Below are 18567 nucleotides of genomic sequence, written 5' to 3'. Positions count from 1 at the left end.
TGCGTCTTGAATTTTGATTTGGGTGCTTGATGACAAGGAAAGAAAAACAAATTATGGAAAATCAACAGAATTATGCAAGACGACAAGAAAATGGACGAAAGGGAATTAATTCTAATGTTTATTTATTTATTATTTTCAGACATTTCTTGGTAGAGTTTGTGGGAGTTCTTCAAATTATGAAAACCATCGAAGTTCGTCTCCAGCAGTGTCTTAATGGCAACAGGGGGTCACAAAAATGTCGTATGATAATAATACAATCAGTTTCAAGTATTTTTGCACAACCATACATTTTTAGCGCCAAAATTTAATTTTTTATCTACAAGTTTTTTTTGTTATTAGTGGTGATAGTTGCGCTGATGGGCAGAAAAGTGCAAAAATTTGCTGTTAAGCGCATAAGCAATCGAATATATCGAATAGACGCACATGAATCAGAGACTGACGCAAATTTTTTTTCACCACTAGGGCCATATGCTTAACCCATTTAAAACAAACTGCGTTTTCGACAAGACGCAAAGAAGCATGACGCAGCGCCAATGTAAACGGCCTATTCTAATGGTGGAATAACCTTTGGAAACGCGTATTATGCGTCATTGATATTCTGATATTTTACTCATCGATATGTTTTAATTTTTCATGTCCTTTAAGAATTACAATTAGTGCTGTTAAGCGCAGGTTTTTCATATAAATGTCTGTATGTGTAGATGTATTCCGACGTGGTACGATTTGTCCAAGTCAACTATTAAAAATTTGTTTCTTTTCAATTTGAAAGTGGATTAGCTACGTCGTGTTTATCTAGTACATACATGTGTATGCACATTTTTTGTTTTGATATATGTGGATTGGAAAATGTGGCGCTAGTCACCTTTTTGCGCATAACAGCACAGTCTTGCTTGTTGCCATAATGTTTTTGTTGGATTTTAGTCTGCATAGTTTTTATTCTTGTTCATGTCATGAACTTCATGGGCGATAAATTTATTGATATAACCGATAGTGACTGTGCCTCTGATCCATTTTTTGGTAATAAGTTGCCTGCGATTAGACATTAATATCTGTTCCACAGCTGACTGAACTCACCACGCGGTCAAACCGCCCGGTAGATCCCATAGCAGTGGTTATATTCTCTGGTGTGGATGTGTAAAGAAAATAACAGACAATCTCCTTTCTCTTTAAAACATTTTTTTTGGCCGTACTGTCTGGGCTTAAAATAATTTCTTATCGTGCGTAATAACAATGGGAAAAGTTCTTGCCATATTGGCTGCAATTTCGCCACAGTGGATTTATTTGATTACAAATAATAACTACATATATAATATATACAAATAATTTAAATAAGTTTAAAAATACATGTTTTGTCTGTTTGTGGCTAGATACTAGCACACGAGATATTAAATACCTTTTACACTAAAAACAAATAAAACAAAATACATTTGTACATATGTATGTATACACATGTCTGTATGTAGCGTAGCAGCTTGTTTTCAAAGGGTATACATATGTAAAGGTGAATATGGTATCCACAGGCGAATCCTCAGATATAAATAGCTGATTGGTTTTGAACATCGAAACACAGTCGAACACAACAAATTCCACGAACAAATACTCCTGCGGATACCCACATTAAGCCGAACACAGTTTTGTGTAGTTTTAGTACCGCGCAACCAGTTTTTGATAATTATGCATGTATACATTGTGTCACATGTGTATGTACATATTCAACAAGTTTCTGCTAAAACTGCGGGTGGCATAAAATATTTTAAAAAAATCACATAAATATATCCGTATGACATACATATGTAAATTTGTACCTATATGTGTTTAAGAGTAGTGCCTTTGATTTTAAGTGGTCTACATTTTTATTTGTGACAGATTATTTTCTGTAAGAAAAATATACACAAGTGTACAAGAGGCAAATGCCAAACATATTTACACGCTGTCTGTGTTAATGCATTGAATTTAAAGGTGATTCAAAGAAAAACACGCTCCCAGTTTTCTAAGTACATTTAATTATGCACATTTGAATATTTGTACATGTATATCAACAATATGTATGCACGGATGATTAAACGTATGAGTGAGCGAGACGCCTCTTCCCCTTGGTTGCACCTATTCAAGTAAAACTCTGCTGTCTTGTATTTTATTTTTCCTAGTTGAACGTTTCGTGTTTCTATTTTGTTTATGTGGATATGTGACTTCTAAATCCAGTCAATACAACGCTTTACAGAAAACAAAATGTTTCTATGATATATTTACATATGTATGTACAAGTGTAGGTATTAAAATAAAAATTTGCATCGATATGTAAATTTTTCGAGGCAAAACAAATCAACGATTCCGATCTTTACTCCTTATGTGTGTGTTTATATGTAAAAATGTAATGCAGACATGCAATTTTTTCTTCATATGTAGTGTTATAGTAAATTGAAATAATATTGGAATTAGTTAAATTTTTTACTTGAAAATTTGGTTTTATGAAGAGACGTAGAATAGTATATGATAGAAATATTTATACATATGTACAGCTGTGTTCAATGAAATAGCAGTGCCGGACCTCACTACTTTCAAAACTCTTTTTGAGATATTTCTAGCCCTTCAAATTAAACAAGTAATACCTTTACGAAAAGCCTGGAATGTACGCATTAGAGACTCGAAGAAACCCCGTTACATTTTCATTCCATCTTCTTGTTTTTCATGACTTTAGACAACTACCCATGATATCTGCTGTTCAATGAAATAACAGTGCTGCATTAAATTAATTTTAAAAAATGAAAAAACAAAGCAAATTAATTTAAATAAGCCACCATCCGTAAGCTCAACTTAGATATCAAATAATTTGATGAAAGAAAGTTTTGGACATAGCCGTACTTTTGATTTTGAAGCGTTGAAGAAATCATTGCTCGTTCCAAACGAGGAGACCTAAGAGTTAAACTAAAAACTTAAGGCAGGAAGTATATTTGGATTGGAACTAAGTTGTATGCACTCTCACTATTGAATTTAACCCAATTAACTATAAGAATTCTTCTGAAAATCAATTTTGTATGCGAAAAACTTATTTTTTAAAGGATGGTCGGCGATGGTCGAAGGCAAGACCATGCCTTCAAAATCCTCAAAAATTATGAAAACAATATTATTTCGCTCTGCCATTGATGTGACAGTTTGTAGACGGTTGATTACATATTATTTCAATGCAAGAAGTCCCAGAAAGGTCCGCGTTTGGGTCTGAGAGTACATGGGTGCACGAATTCAGTTTGGAAAACCTCATATGGAATGGCCTGTGTCACAGTGACAAAAATTCGTTTGACTGATGATAGTAATGTTGTATTATATGGTAAGATAGGCTCAAAAGAATATGTTTGGCATTCACAGAAATCCGATTACCACCTAAAATCATGAAAAATATAGCATTGGGCATGCTAGGCTGAGCCTTATGGGGCCCAGCTCATATGAGCTAGTACTTTCTGGCCTGGCGTTTGAGTATAGTATGGTTTTGAGCGAAACTGTGTATGTAGGCATACTTTAGAATGCAATTCATTCATATTACAGTTGAAAAATTCCTGCTAAAAGGATATTTTAACCGGATAATGACTTGAGACACCCATAAAAGCTCGCTAGAAATTAATTGTTATCGGAAAAGATCGACATTTTGCCATTGCCAACTGTCCAACTGGATATTAATCTCATCGAAACCTTATGGGGGAATACCAAATACATTGTTGCAACTGTTCATTCGTCAACCAGAGCCAAGTTTTAGCAAGTGGTTCATGGATTATTGGCTCAAATCCTATTGAAGCGTTGGCAAGAGATTAATGACCCATTTTCGGCCGGTGTAAGTTCGCAATGAAAACCAAATTGATTAAAAACTAAATATTAAAGCTCAAGAAACATGAAGAACATGAAATATATGTTTTTATTTGAGTTTCTTGTTTTTTTTTTTCAATATTCTAAAAAAACACTGCTATTTCATTGAACAGCAAATTTCATGGGTATTCGGCTTATGTCATGTAAAACAAAAAGATGGAACTTAAATGTGTGGATATTTCTTCAGTTTTCTAATGCTAACAGTCCGTTTTATTTAAAAAGGTATAATTTGTTCAATTTGGATAGCTGGAAGTGTCTCAAAGAGTGTTTTGAAAGTGATGAGGTGCGGCACTGCTATTTCATTGAACACAGCTGTATATGGGCAGTTCCGCCAAAAGGTCCACCAGGCCAAAAATCATAAAAAGTCAATAAAAACCGATTTCTATATAATTTTTTCCGGATATTTTTTTCTAAATTTATTGAAAGGTAACTAATTTACTTTATTCACATATAATTTCATCCTAAAACCTATGAAATAAGCAAAAGTTCACGTTTTTGGTATTTTCTGGTATTTTTATAGACATGTTTTCTTTTACTGTTATCTCCTAGGAAGAAGATGATTCTTGATAAAAGTTTCTCCTTTAAGGTCTTTCTAATATATTAAACTACCTAAAACCATTATCAGAACGTTGGTCGAACCTTGGCTAACAGTATATTTTTAGGCTTTTATAATTGCGTTACGCCAGTAACGTTCGCCGATGCCTCCGCGGATTTTTAACAAAAGAACAGGAAAAGTTTTTACATTTAATAAGTTTGAAAATTAACTCTCAATACTTAATTTATTAGCACAAAAAATGTTAGACAGATAGCCCTACCCAATTCGCAGAGTTTTGCCACTTTGGCTTATATCTTTAAAACCGTACGCTCGATTATTGCCATTTTTCTGGTGAATATAGGTCTAACCAAATTATATTCAACGAGGATAATCTTTTTTCCAAATTTCAGTGTTTTGACTATTTGTTTCAACATTTTGTCGTACGAATGTAACGTAACGCCAGATAGGAACTGCCCATATGCACATTCGTGAGCTGATAACACTAGTCAACACGACATTTAGGCTGTGGCCCAAAATGACTTTTTCTTATAGATTTCAGGGTTTAAAATTTTTTAGTGAATTATGGTTTAGTTTTTTTTTTAAAGCATTTTTTTAAATCAGTTATTTTTTAATGTTTTTATTAGAGGTGTGCTTTTTGTCACATAACTTAAGTATCTTAATCTGGTTGCATAGAACTTTGCAGCTGACAAATGCATCTATAAATTCCACCCAGACACTTTGTATCTGCAGCTTAACGCCTGGAAGATATTAAGCTTTCAAATTCAAATTTCATAATTTTTTGCGGTATTTTTTTTCTCGAAATTTCGACTTTGAAAACTCGGGAAAAGTCGAAAAAAAACTATTCTGGGCCAACATTTTTAGTTTTAGATAGACGCATTAATTAAGCGCATAATATATTATGTATTTTTATATATGTACATATATCCGCTCATTACACTACTCGACAAAATCGAAGTTTTTTTTCCTCAAGGATCCAAACCGACTTTTTCTGATAGATATGGAGATTTAAAATTTTTTAAAGAATTATGGTTTTTTTTCTATTGCAGAACTTTTTTTTGAAAAATTTTTGAAGTCTGGTATTTTTTTTTTAAGCTTTTTTCAGAGGAAGCGCTTGTTTTTTTCACATAACTCTAGTATCTTACGTCTGGTTGTAAAGAACTTTGATATTTTGAAAAGATAATTAAAACAGCTAGAAGTTAAGCCTAAACACTATGTGATTACAGCTTACCGTCTGGGAAATATAAAGCATTGAAATGCAAAAATTATGATTTTTGTGCGGTATTTTTTTACGAAATTTTGACTTTAAAAACTCAGGAAAAGTCGAAAAAAAATTATATCCTGTGTCGTCTATTTTTTTGTGTATTAGGTGCATTAATTTGGCGTCGTTCCAGGTATCGCTCATTAAAATCTATGGAGAGACTTTGGAGCTTAAATTCGTTAACCAAACCTAAAATATGGAAAAATTGAACAAAAAATACCTTTTCGAAGGTTGCGGGCCCAACTGCCAATTGGGAACAAAGCAAACAAAAAAGGGTTGTACATTTGGTACGTGATCGCGATCCCAATTCCCAATGGGAATTGGGCTCGCAACCTTCCAAAAGGTATTTTTTTGTTCATTTTTTCCATATTTTAGGTTTGGTTAACGAATTTTAGCTCCAAAGTCTCTCCATAGATTTTAATGAGCGATACCTTAAACGACGCCAAATTAATGCACCTATACACAAAAAAATAGAGAACAGATTTTGTGGGTAGAAACAGATGCCTGCATATTTTTTTATAGCTTCGAATCTTTCCTATCTGCTTTATCTTGCCAAGAAGCAGTGCAATCTGATGAAGTAAGTACAGAGTTTTCCATCGGCTTTCTACCACGATTTTACGGCGTCTTTGGTGTAACCACTTGCAGAGGAAAAATTTTTGAAGATGCAAAGTAGTCTAAATGTTATTTATTTGTACTACATTACCAGCAAAAACGATACTATGCAGTTTCTCAACCAAACACGCATTAAATACAAAAAAACAGGGTGTCCACAACAGGTATCATGGCGTGTGTCATAACCGGGTAAAGAAAGACCATTTTTCCAAAAAACAAAAAAACGTATGTTGTGCATTAAAAACGAAAATAATTCACAAACTGCAATGACCACACTGCAAGGAAAACGAAACACTCAGGCAGGCTCCAGTTTTCACTTTCACAAAAAAAAAGGGATTTACTTTTCAAAACGAAAAGTCAGGCGCACCCGCACTCGAAATAAAAAGTAAACGGCTTTTTATACAACTAAAAAAATCTTAATTGCAAAATGAAAAAATAGATGACTTAATGACGCATTAACATGAATTTGACACCATTGCCAGGGCAATTGAGCTTGTGCCCTTTTTATACCCGTACTCAAAAAGAGTTCAAACGAGAAGGAACGTGTGAGTCGCTTCTGGGGACGCGACTCTACTTATACCCGTACTCAGTCAGTATATACATTTTTGAGCTTATGATTTTTTAGAATTAAAAAAAAAAAAAATTTTGCATATTACATTTTTTTGCTAAATCTTATCTACATCTACAATGTATATTTTACATCTAACATGTAGATTATAGATGTACCATTCATATTCTACATCTCCTCCGCTAGGGGTTGCTCGCGCACTGAACGCGGCAGAGTGTGCGAGCGAGAAGGAAAATGAGTTGTGGGCCGTGGGCAGGAGTGGGCAGGGGAAGCAACTGAAAATTAATCTTTTCATTCTGGCTATAATTATGATCCGATCTGATTCAGACTCGGCAATCTGGTAGATATGGGCATTTTCTACGATAATTGTGCCTGCCACAGATTTTCGTCCTTTTTGAAGGCGGAAGGGGGAGGGACAAAATTCTGAAATACACTTGTAGCAGTTTGATATCTGGAAAACAAATTTGGTTGCTCTAGCTCTTATAGTCTCTGAGATTTAGGCGCTCATCAAGACAGACAGACATCCACCTTTACCACAAATACAATATATCCCTTAACTCTTTTTGAGTACGGGTATAATTAGCGTTCTAGGTCAAATGGATTTCAAGTGGATTATTCCCCAAATACATACCGGTAATTTGATGAAGAAATCTACTAAAGACCAAACTTTTGCATTAATTGGGTAACCTTTTTACTCTCCTGATCTGAATATTACAGATATCGTATAGCTTGCACATAAAAAACTGAGTCTCGTCGACCATTTAAATATGTTTTATCATTAAAGAAATGCATCAAACATGTTCGGAGCGAATTTTCATTTTTTGGATTTAACGTCCTGAAAAAATGTACGAATAGTTCAAAAAAATTTAAGCTTCAAATATCTTAAAAATAATAATTTTTACAACGCTTTTTTAAGATTTTTTCATTTATATTGATTTTAAGTAGTGACGCTAATTTTTTATTACTTGAAGAAAAAATAAAACACGGAATAATGAAAAATAAATATTTTCCTATTCATTAATACTTTCATTTAAAAAATGAAAATTCGTACAGAAAATTCCTGAGTCTATTTCATTGATCGCGAGTGTAAAGTGTTTTAAAAAAGTTGGCATTAGCAGGACAAGAGAGAAATGTCACAAAAGCTATTCAATTCGGCTTTTAGACTTAGATTATGCTTAGAGAAGGATACCAAATGTATCAACTGGATGTAAAATGAAGCGACACGAACAGATTAATATACATATATATTTATTTATTGTTAATATGCCTGGTCGATTAGGCGACGATGTGTCAGGTACGAGTGCTACGTCAAGACTCTCCAAGGCAGATGGACCGAATTGCCCGTGCCCTAATGCAAGCGAGAGAAAAGACAGATGGAGAGAATGATAGCGAAGGCGAAGGAAGGAAGAAAGCCAGATGCATATATGAACCGCGATTCGTGTTTATATATGCGACGAAAGAAAAGTACGAGATATTTGCAAAGGCATGCAAGTGCTGGACCAGATCATGACCATAGCGAAGGCATGTTAGGTCAGACGGAATTGCCCGAGACCTACGCGACGCTACGAAAAAGTGAGACCGAGAGACTCATCGAGAGAACGAAAGAGCGACAGAGCGAGAATGATAGAAAATTAAAAGAGAAAGGCGTGAGACGAAGAGACGAAAGAACGGTTGAAACGGCTATTACAGTGAGGGGCGGGTGTAGATGAATGTCGATTACAATTATGTACAGTGGGCAGTACAAATAACGAACAAATAACATGAATTACTTTAAGGCTGCACCACTGACTAAAAATACTGAATAATTCTCGGCTGGGAGACCAAACAGATTATATTAGCTGATTTCCAGCTATCTAGGGGGTAACTGCTATTCAGAAATATTTTATTGTATATGCACATATGTTAAGAAGTTTGACTTTGGAACTTCCTCCACTTTTTGGAGTTTTTCCCTTGGCTTTATCAGGTCAATTTCGATCTTCGCCACAGTAAATTTGGTTTCTATAGATCTGGATATGGATAAAAATATGACTGCCAGAATATGGCTGGTTGATGAATTTGTTTTTTTTTAGCGAATTTTATTATTCATCGGATTTTTCATCCGTGGAGTAAATAAATTCGTTCTATACATCTAAAAGTTATTGATCCTTTAGTTAAGAAATCATGCTCTTACAAGATGCAGGAAATATGGGAAGCACCGACCAAGTACGAAAAGGTATTAAGGGCGGCAGAAAATGTTTTGTGAGTAGAAAACTAAGTTTCAGAATCATCATTTAGAAAGCCTAAATCGGATCTATTGATGGCTTCAACTACTCTTTTCCCCCTGGAGTTAGAGTCCCAGAATGTATCCCAAGAGTTCAAGTCGTAAAATACTAATAAGTTTGTGCTACAACGAATCTCAATATATGTGAGATAATTGGTGTAAAATGAGATGTCAGTGAGATGATTGGTCCCCTTAAATATGCGTAGCCCAAGACACATGATGTGCCTCCCAAAAAACCCAACGGAAAGAGCCGCGGGAGCTGAAAGAGCCACGGCGTGCCCACCTATGATTCACTCGATACTTACTGCCTACTGGTTGTTTTTGCGGAAGGTGGGATACACATTGCAATGGTTTCCACTTAACTGTTATACGAAATAACAAAACATATACAACCCATAAATTATATAAATTCTTTATCAGCAACATGTTATGACCAACATTTTTTTTCTTGGTGGAAATTAAGCTTATAGCAGGCATAGTAATGAAATAAATACATATGTATGTTTGGTTGAGTTATTTGGGGAGCGGCATGTTGGAGCCTAACAAAACGGGATTGCATGAAATTTGAAATAAAATAAAAATAAGAAAATGTAGTGGAAACAACTATTCTTATTGATTCTTCGCTTTTTGAACACTTCACAATATATAAAAAAATGTGCATAAACGAAACGAGCAGCAAATTATTCAACGGTATCAAAATATAATAAATAGTGAGAATCTCTAGCATCTAAAACTAGAGAGAAAATATACAAAATACGAAAACCACCGAAAATGGGTGGAGGAAAGGATATACGTCGCGGCTTGGAGCCTTTGGAATTTGAAGAATGCATTGTCGATAGTCCAGAGTTTCGCGATAATTTGAATAAACATGAAAAGGAGCTGGATCATACTAGTCATCAGATAAAGCGAATTATCAAAGAGGTCAAAGATCTTATGAGTGCGGCAAAAGGTGAGTAAAAGGAAACCCATATATACATTTTTACCAATTATTGCATACATACTCAAATTAAAGATACTCAGCTACACTAATATATGCTGATAACATCAAAATCTGTCTGTACTTCTCCTTTAACTCGACCGTGTGGTGATGTTTCAATAATCTTAAATTTTTAAAAATTTTAATCGTAAACTTAATTTGGTCTCTTATCGGTCTCGCCGTCTTACACTTTTTATTTCATATTCTGTAGGTGTAATTACTTTTTTTCCGGTCCTTGATCGAATTTTTACATCAAATGACTCTAGAGTGTTTTAGCGTTTATTAAGGGTTGGGCGGAAGAATTTTAGGATCCGTGTATCGCTAAAACAAAAATGTATCATATCTACCAGATTCCCAAATCTGGTTCAAATCGGATTATTATAGCAAGAAAAAATACGTTTATTTGCCGTTGCTGCGCTACGCCTTTTCACGCGATACTCATCAGTGCAGTGTGCGCCCTCCAGCGGAGGAAATCAAGTGAGAACGGTGTGATTTGGTGTTGGTGTTAGATGAAAGAGAAAGAGGGCGAATACGTATAATTACCCTGCAGTACCGGAAGTGAGAGATGTCAAATGTTAAGTACACGTCATTCTGGATTTTTTTCTCTGCCGCTGCGCCCCCCCGACACGGGCCGTAACAGAATTCGGGTTTGCCGTCGGCGTTGACAATGTTGTTAGAATTGTGCGGTGAAAAGTGAGACACTGGTTTTGTTTATTTTGGGAAAAATTATCAGGTAAGTGCAGTGTTTTATTTAAATTAAAAATACGTATATTGTGCGTTGTAAAAAATGAAGAAAATGTCAAATTGCGAAATTATATGCGTTTTGCACAAAATTTTTCCTTTCCAACAACGAAAACAGAAAAAAACCACCCTAAATGCGAGGCTTAAGTCGAACAGGTACATATCATGGCGGGTATTTTGTTTTTGGCGCAAATGCACTGCTGATCTACAATTGCTGATCTACTGAGAGCATTGTTAACAAATTGAACAGATTCTAGAAATCTCGAATAAAAATATTTTAACTAACCCAACTTATTTAAAAGGCGGTTCAGTTTAAGTGCCCGGAATGAGCCCGACGGCCTTACGAACATGAGCAAATCAACAAAACTAAAAAGGTGCTGTGGAAAAATGAACACACAGCACAAAAATGTGAATCTACATTTTTAAATAAAAACAATTAATAAAAGAAATTTAAAATAGCCAAATTTTTTACTTATTACATCACTTATTAAGGCTTTACTTTATTAGAGAAATTTATCGCTTATTAAGGCCTTACTTTATTAGGGAAATTCATCGCTTATTAAGGCCTTACTTTGTCATCGATTATGTTCCTAGGACATCCCTATATTAAAGTTAACATCCCATCGTATGGCAGTTCATTGCTTATGCCATCGAGCTGCATGATGTTGCCATTGATGTGTGGTTGCTTACACATCGCTTATCCGTACTGCAGGGTATTCTTCCATGCTCCGGTTTTCGTAAAATTTAGCGATTACGATTTTGGAATAATATGTACGAATCGAATTGCAATTTGTGCAATTTGATTTCGATAGCTTTTCATGACCAAATTGTTTTGCAATATTTATCTTGATAAAAAAAACCTCTTTTTCTATTTTCGAAAATGAAATATTTTAGTTGAATATGTCCTTTGGGCAACCTCATAACCCTAAATGGTCATGCTTCGTCGATTCAACGTTACAATGTGCGAATTTTGGCTATGCGTGTGAAGTCGTTACAGTTACGCTTTGTGAATAGGCGAAAACAACACAATTGTGAAAAATAATATGGGTGCTTAAGCGTTAAATTACAATGATGAGCATATGAATAGGGAAATTAATTCTATGAACAAATACGATGTGGTAAAAAAGTAAACTAGGAAGCTTATTTCCAAAAAAATATATTAAGATATACGTTCGTTCTTTTTCGTAGTGACCAGACTTGTTTTTGTTTTGCGCTCCGCATTTTCCTTTTGTTTAATTTAAACAGCCGGTGTTTTTTATCTATAATTTAACTCTCTAACTAACTTACATTAAAATCATACTTTTACCATGGGTGCATGCCTGATAATTGTGTAAAAACACAACTTATTTGAATAATTTTGTGCGTCGGTTAGTCGTGTGTTTGTGTTGTTGCTTTTCGTAAGTACGCCCTCTCGTTACATTTAGCCGCTCTTTGTCGTAGCTTTTGCCGTCTATCACACTCTATCACCTAACTCTCAATAACTGTTCTTTCTCTCTCGCTCTTGTAACTTTTTGTGCAGTAACGCTCTCACTTATAAGCTGTTGCTGCAACCACTCTCCTCTCTCATCGTTTACCGATTCCGCTTTAAGCATTGCTCTAAGCATTTGCTCTGCACAGTGGTCTGATTGTTATTTGTTTTGAACTTTTTTTTCCCCAAAGTAAAAAAAAATAAAAGACATAAATATGGAATTTTCTGTCGTCTGTGCCAAAAAAACCTGCAAGAAGCAGATCATCCATGACCAGCCCAATATCCCCTGCTGGCTTTGCGAAAGCGTAGTGCACGCAAAATGTGTAGGGATCTCGGGCCGTGTAGGAGACGCCATTTCCCAAAACATCGGCCTACATTATAGTTGTGAGGAATGCCGTGCTGTGGAAAACGACATGCGTTCGTTCATGAGGCAGACGCGGTGTGGCTTCAAAGAGCTGATCGTAGGCTTTAAACAGCAATATGATCGGCTCTTGGCCATGAACACTCAGTTCAGCAGTTTACAGCTGCTGGCTGAGTCTCCGAGGCGCAAGAAGTCTACTCCGCGGGACTTGCAAGTGCCGACTGCCTCATGTCCGATGGCGTCTGAAAAACTTACTCCGACCACTCCCTTAGTGCAGCAGTTGATTACGTTTGCTACTCCAAGGGGAACCATCGCTGCTGGTGATGCAGATTCGGGAGCCGAATGCGTCACTTCGGAGAGTATGCAGTTAGAAATGTCTGTAGAGTCCGTGTCCATCGAGTCCACACCCAACCCCTTAACTATCCCCTCAGTTTCGCTCCCACCAGCTAATAGATGTCCAGGACCACCGGATACTGCCATCACAGGTACTAGGCCTGTGGTGCCAAAACCACTGGTGGGAGTCCCACCAAAGCGACAAGTTTTTGTCTCGCGGCTAGCCCCTGACCTCTTATCCAATGATGTGACCGCTTTTATACAAAGCAAATTAAAAGCCGTCGGCTTAAAGGTGGAAAAATTTAACTTTTCTTACGCCAGGGAGTTATTTTCCTTCAAGATAAGCGTCTCCCCAACTCAATTTGAAACCATTTGTTTCGCCAAGTTTTGGCCAGAGCATTTGGTGGTTAAAAAGTTTAAGGCTAAGAAAAAGAATAGGCCCCCCATTACTCTTCCCAGCATTCAGACCAGTGCTCCATCTCCATCCTCATCTTCCACCTCTACTTCCACCCATCCAAAAAACTAACTTCCTCTCTTGTAGTTACCTACCAGAATGCTAGAGGCTTGCGTATTAAGCTCAGCACTCTTTTCCTTGAGAGTCTCGCATTCTCATCCCACGTTATTGTGTTCACCGAAACCTGGTTAAAGCCGGACATCCTTAGTTCCGAAATTTTGGCAGGTCGGTACACAATTTTTAGAAATGACCGTTCGTCTCGACGTGGAGGTGGGGACTCAAACTTCACGTCGGAACATTTCATGGTCCAGGTTCAACAAGACCTGGAATTCCTGTGCGTAAAACTGATTCTCCCAGGCTTTTCCATTTTCATAATTGCTCGTATATTCCACCTTCCTCGGATATCTTAATATACGAGCATCACCTGTCCGCTTTAAAAACTGTTTCTTCCTCGCTATCAGATAAAGACCATATGATAGTTCTTGGTGATTTCAATTTGCCAGGTACTGTTTGGTCTTCGGTAAACGAGTCTAATAACCTTGTGCCCATGTCACGACATGACTTTATCGACGGCTTGCTAGACCTATCCCTGTCTCAAGTCAACCATGTGAAAAATTCCTTGGGTCGATTGCTTGATCTGTGCTTTGTCTCGGATCCGACCATAGCGTTGTTAACCCGAGCCCTTCCGCTCAGTATACCTGAAGACTCCTACCATACTACATTCGAAGTGTTAGTCGATATTGGCCCTACTGTATTGGATCGAATGGATAGGCTATCTGAACGTGTCCGCTGCTTTCGTAAAGCCGAGTTTACGAAGCTTCATAACCTTTTTGATTGCATTTTGATTGGTCCGCTCTGTACTTGTGCACTGACGTTATGAAAGGCACAAACATTTTTTACAATGTACTTGACACATTTTTTGATTATTGTGTCCCACTTTCTTGTCCGGTTAGATCTGGAAAGCCTCCTTGGTTTACCAAAGAAGTATCCAGTCTAAAAAATTAAAAATCAAGACTTTATAAAAAATTTCGAGAAGTTGGTTCTCCCTATTCTCTTTCTCACTATGTAATAGCTCGGTCAAATTTCTCCGTTCTTAACGCTCAATGCTATAAAAACTACCTATCTCGATGCAGGATACGATTTTCACAGGACCCTTAACCGTTTTACAGCTTCGTAAATAGTAAGCGTAGAACGTCCGCACATCCATCCTCGTTATCTTTTCTCAATATGTCAGCAAACAATGCTCAGGCAAATCATTCTTTTTGCCAAATTTTTCCAAACAACCTATTCTCATGAAAGCTACTCTGGTCAGCCGTATCCATACAGCTTACCAAGGTCGAATGGCATCTTCAGCCCCTTGTTAAATGAAAGCTCACTGCTTCATGATCTTCGACTAGTTAAGCCGGTGTTTTCACCAGGTCCCGTCGGAGTTCCCGGCTGTGTACTTAGGTACTGTGCCGACGCTCTGTGTGGATCCTTGCTTAAGCTATTCACCCTATCCATTAACTCTTCATGTTTCCCCCCCATCTGGAAGGAATCTTTTATTATTCCGCTCCATAAGAAAGGTAGCAAGTCTGATGCAAATAATTATAGAGGTATATCTACGTTGTCCGCTATTCCTAAAATGTTTGAAAAAATTTTAAGACGGCATTTGCAACATCTCTGCAAATCCCTTATATCTCCGTCCCAGCACGGATTTATAAGGCTTTTATCATTAAAGGCTCTCAAGGTAACTTGCAGACGGATGTCACTTACACTGATTTTAGTAAAGCATTCGATTCTGTAAACCATTCCCTTTTAGCACAAAAACTTGACCTTTTAGGGTTTCCGCCTAATCATTTGAGATGGATTTCTAGCTACCTTCGTTCTAGGTCTCAAAGAGTCCTCTTCAAAAACTCCTTCTCTTAACCTGTTAAGGTCACTTCTGGAATACCACAGGGCAGCCATCTAGGCCCCCTACTATTCACACTCTTTATTAATGATCTGCCTTCAGTATTAACAAACTCTCGAGTACTCATGTATGCGGATGATGTTACACTTTGTGTCCAGTATAAGGACATTTCATTACACTCTCGCTTGCAATCCGACCTCAATAACTTTCAGTCATGGTGTTGTGCAAATATGTTACACCTAAATGCCTCGAAATGCAAAGTAATGACATTTCATCGCTCCAGCCCCCTTTTGGCTTCTTATAGCCTCTGCGATGGTTCTCTTGAGAGAATTACCTTGGTTGATGATTTTGGTGTTAAATTAGACCCAAAGTTAAAGTTTTCTGAACACATTTCTACCATGGTAAATAAGGCCATGGGTGCGCTTGGGTTTAAGGAATTTGACGGTCAAAGGAATTTGACGACCCCTATATAACGAAGACTCTCTACATCTCGCTTGTTCGTCCGATTTTAGAGTACGGCTCTTGTGTATGGTGCATAAACTTTACGATTCCTATTAGATCTACTAGAAACTTCATTCCTTTGTTCCTTCCGCTTTGTAGATCGAATTATTCCTTGCACGAACCATTTAGGGTACTTTGCTCCTTTTACCACATAATATCAACTACTAATTCCCTTCCTCTTCTTAAATCACTAATACTAACATACCTTTCCCGTAATTAGTTATATTTCTTAGCTATCTTTGCATGTTTAGCTCTTTGAGTTGTGTTTAGCTCTAATTTTCCTCGAATTTTAGTCTAACACCTATCTTTCCTGCATGGTCGCGATCGGTTCGGTAACACGCGTCGCGCGTCATGCGGCAGCGCCCCTCGCTCGGTTGGGCGGGAGGAGGGCTGCGTTTCTGCCTGGGTTCCGCGCTTAACAGGCTTCCGCTTGGTGTCGCATGGGCCACTTGATGGTGCAGTCATTGCATAGCAACGTCCAGACGACAACGAAAATCAAGTTTGTATTTGTATTTATGTGCTATGTGCCATTCATTTTTGAAATCACAAGCTCATTAGGTTAGGTTAACCTGGACGGCCCTCACGGGGCCACGCACAGGCTAGTATGGCCCTTAGTTGTCCGGATAAGTGCTTATGAACCCTTTTGAGTGTTTTACGTGGTTTCGAAGTCCTTGAGGATCAAGTAGATTTACGCAAAGGCAAAAGGGGAACTTGAGTCATCTTGGAGGCATCTTCCAGTGATGGCAGAACCGGGGCGCCAAGGTATTTGCTCCTTGCCCGTGAGAGAGCCAGGCAGTTGCAGATTAGATGTTCCCCGGTTTCGATAGCCCAAGATTCATCACATTTCCTGCAGTTGCCACTGTTGGTGATCCTAATTTAACTGCATGTGTAACATCCCACTGTCCTTCCGGGTTAGGTGCAGAAGGTAGTGGCTGAGTTTCCATAGCGCTCCTTGCACATGGTTTTCGCGGTTCAGCAGGTGGTGGTGCTTCTCCACCTACTTCTGGCCTGTATGTATGCCCGTCTCTCTAGATCACTATGGAAGTGGAACTTAGAAGGTTCTTTATCCAGAGGTTGATTGCAGGATGCTTTTTGCCCGCATCCAGGCGGTCCATTATAGCGTTCGTATTCACGTTGTTGGATGCTTCTGTAGCATGGCTGGAAATATTCCGTTTAGTCCAGGTGCTTTGAAGCCCGCAAAGGAGTCCATAGCCCAGTGGACTATCTTAGAGGTCATGAGATCTGTTGGGGGGTGCTGTTATTCAGTTGCTAGGAAGTGAGCCGATTAGTGCCGTTCGGGCTTCTTCACTGCAGTCCACTGTCCATCAGCTGACTCTGTATGGTAGGTTGCTTTGATCGCAACTTCCGGAGTCTAGCCGTTTCTGGGACATTCTCGATATTGGAGCAGATGGTCCTCCACGAGTTTCTTTCTGCCATGGGTATTTCCTTCTTGTACTCCATGAGTAGGGTTGTGTATTCCTCATTGATTATCTCATCGCTCGCCTGTTCGGCGATTTTGAAGAATTCTTTGAGGTTATTTCTTTGAAGCGATAAATCCCGGTGGGCATGATGCGTGGTACGCTTCCAGTAGTTCCTTGGATAGGGTCTCTAGGGACGTTTCTATGTCTTCCGCGGATGCCCGGGCGAGTCGCGAGCTTCGAGGTAACTGTCTTTTTAAACTTTTCCCAATTTGTGTTCCGATGGGTTCTATAGACAGTTATCTTCGGAGAGTGTTTAAATTCGCCCTTTAACTGAATGTACTTATGGTCTGAGAGGGATGGTCTTTCAAGAACTCTCCAGCCAGATTCCAAAGTACTCTTTCCCGTTACGAGTGTTAGATCTAGCACGTTAGACGAGGTGGGACCTATGAAGGTGTGTTCCTCCCTCACGTTTGCTACATCTAGGTTAGTTGATAATATAAAGTCTAGGAGATACTCACCACGTTCGTTGATATCGGGACTTCCCCACACGTAAGGCGTTTGTACTCGCTTTCAAGCATCACCGCAGTCAGGTCGTCAGTGCTGTAATGAGACATAAGGTCCATGCTTAGCATGGAAGTCCTCTCGTACGAGTACGGCGGTTCTGGTCCTGCTTACCGAAGGTGGGTGAAATAGGTTTTAATTAGAGGACTTTAGTCCGCCCACAGCATTGCCAGATGCAATCCATGGCTCCTGGACCAAAGCTATGTCGAAGGGCCCTTGCTCCATGGTAATGAGGAGCTCCGCCGACGCGACCTTACTTTTATGCAAGTTGAGTTGCAGAATACTCAGCGTCATGTGTTGGCTCAGCTGCTCCGGACGGGTTGACTACGAGCGTCAGGTCACCGTCGTCCTCCTCAGCATCGTCCAGCGCAAACACTGGGCTTCCTCCAAGATGGTGTCCAGACTTAGGTCCTTCTTCACCTCGCCTGCCATAAGGGTTTGCGCGTCCTTGTCCTAGGGGTGGCCCTTCTTGAGGTGCTCGAGTGAACAGCGCATACAAGAGCCGCGCGTGCACCATCTTCCTTCGCGCCGCCTTCATTTTGCCGTTCTCAGCGCTCCGGTCAATGAGTGCCACGATCAGATGTTGTTTGGTCTGCCTCGACTACGGTACACGTGCGGCTAAACTTGCAGTGTGGCGTTTTGGTGGCAGTAGCTTTGAAACTAATACGACCTGCTCCCGCCATATCAGAATTGTGATCGCTGGCGACACGCAGAGGGAAGGGCAGAATGAGTGAGCAGGGTGCGAGCAAGA

The 18567-nt window shown here is 38.5% G+C and overlaps 1 protein-coding gene across 8 annotated transcripts in view; it reads left to right on the top strand.

Annotated features, from left to right (window-relative positions):
* The first annotated feature begins 853 nt into the window (after window positions 1-853).
* The window catches only part of LOC111076104 (rho GTPase-activating protein 26), a 147517-nt gene continuing 129803 nt past the window's right edge, over window positions 854-18567 (top strand). For 4 of the 8 annotated variants that reach the window (XM_022369743.2, XM_022369736.2, XM_022369741.2 and 1 more), the window contains exon 1: window positions 9786-10058. In XM_022369743.2, coding sequence (XP_022225435.1) covers window positions 9881-10058 — 178 coding nt within the window. In that variant the 5' untranslated portion in view covers window positions 9786-9880. Of the gene's footprint in view, window positions 1018-1038; window positions 1701-9785; window positions 10059-18567 lie in introns of those variants that run through there. The other 4 variants (XM_022369735.2, XM_022369734.2, XM_022369739.2 and 1 more) reach the window with 4 other exon arrangements.

The sequence above is a fragment of the Drosophila obscura genome, unplaced genomic scaffold (assembly GCF_018151105.1).
Source record: "Drosophila obscura isolate BZ-5 IFL unplaced genomic scaffold, ASM1815110v1 contig_87, whole genome shotgun sequence".
Taxonomy (NCBI): domain Eukaryota; kingdom Metazoa; phylum Arthropoda; class Insecta; order Diptera; family Drosophilidae; genus Drosophila; species Drosophila obscura.
Note: the sequence above shows the minus strand (reverse complement) of the source record. Positions and strands in the feature narration are given on the sequence as shown.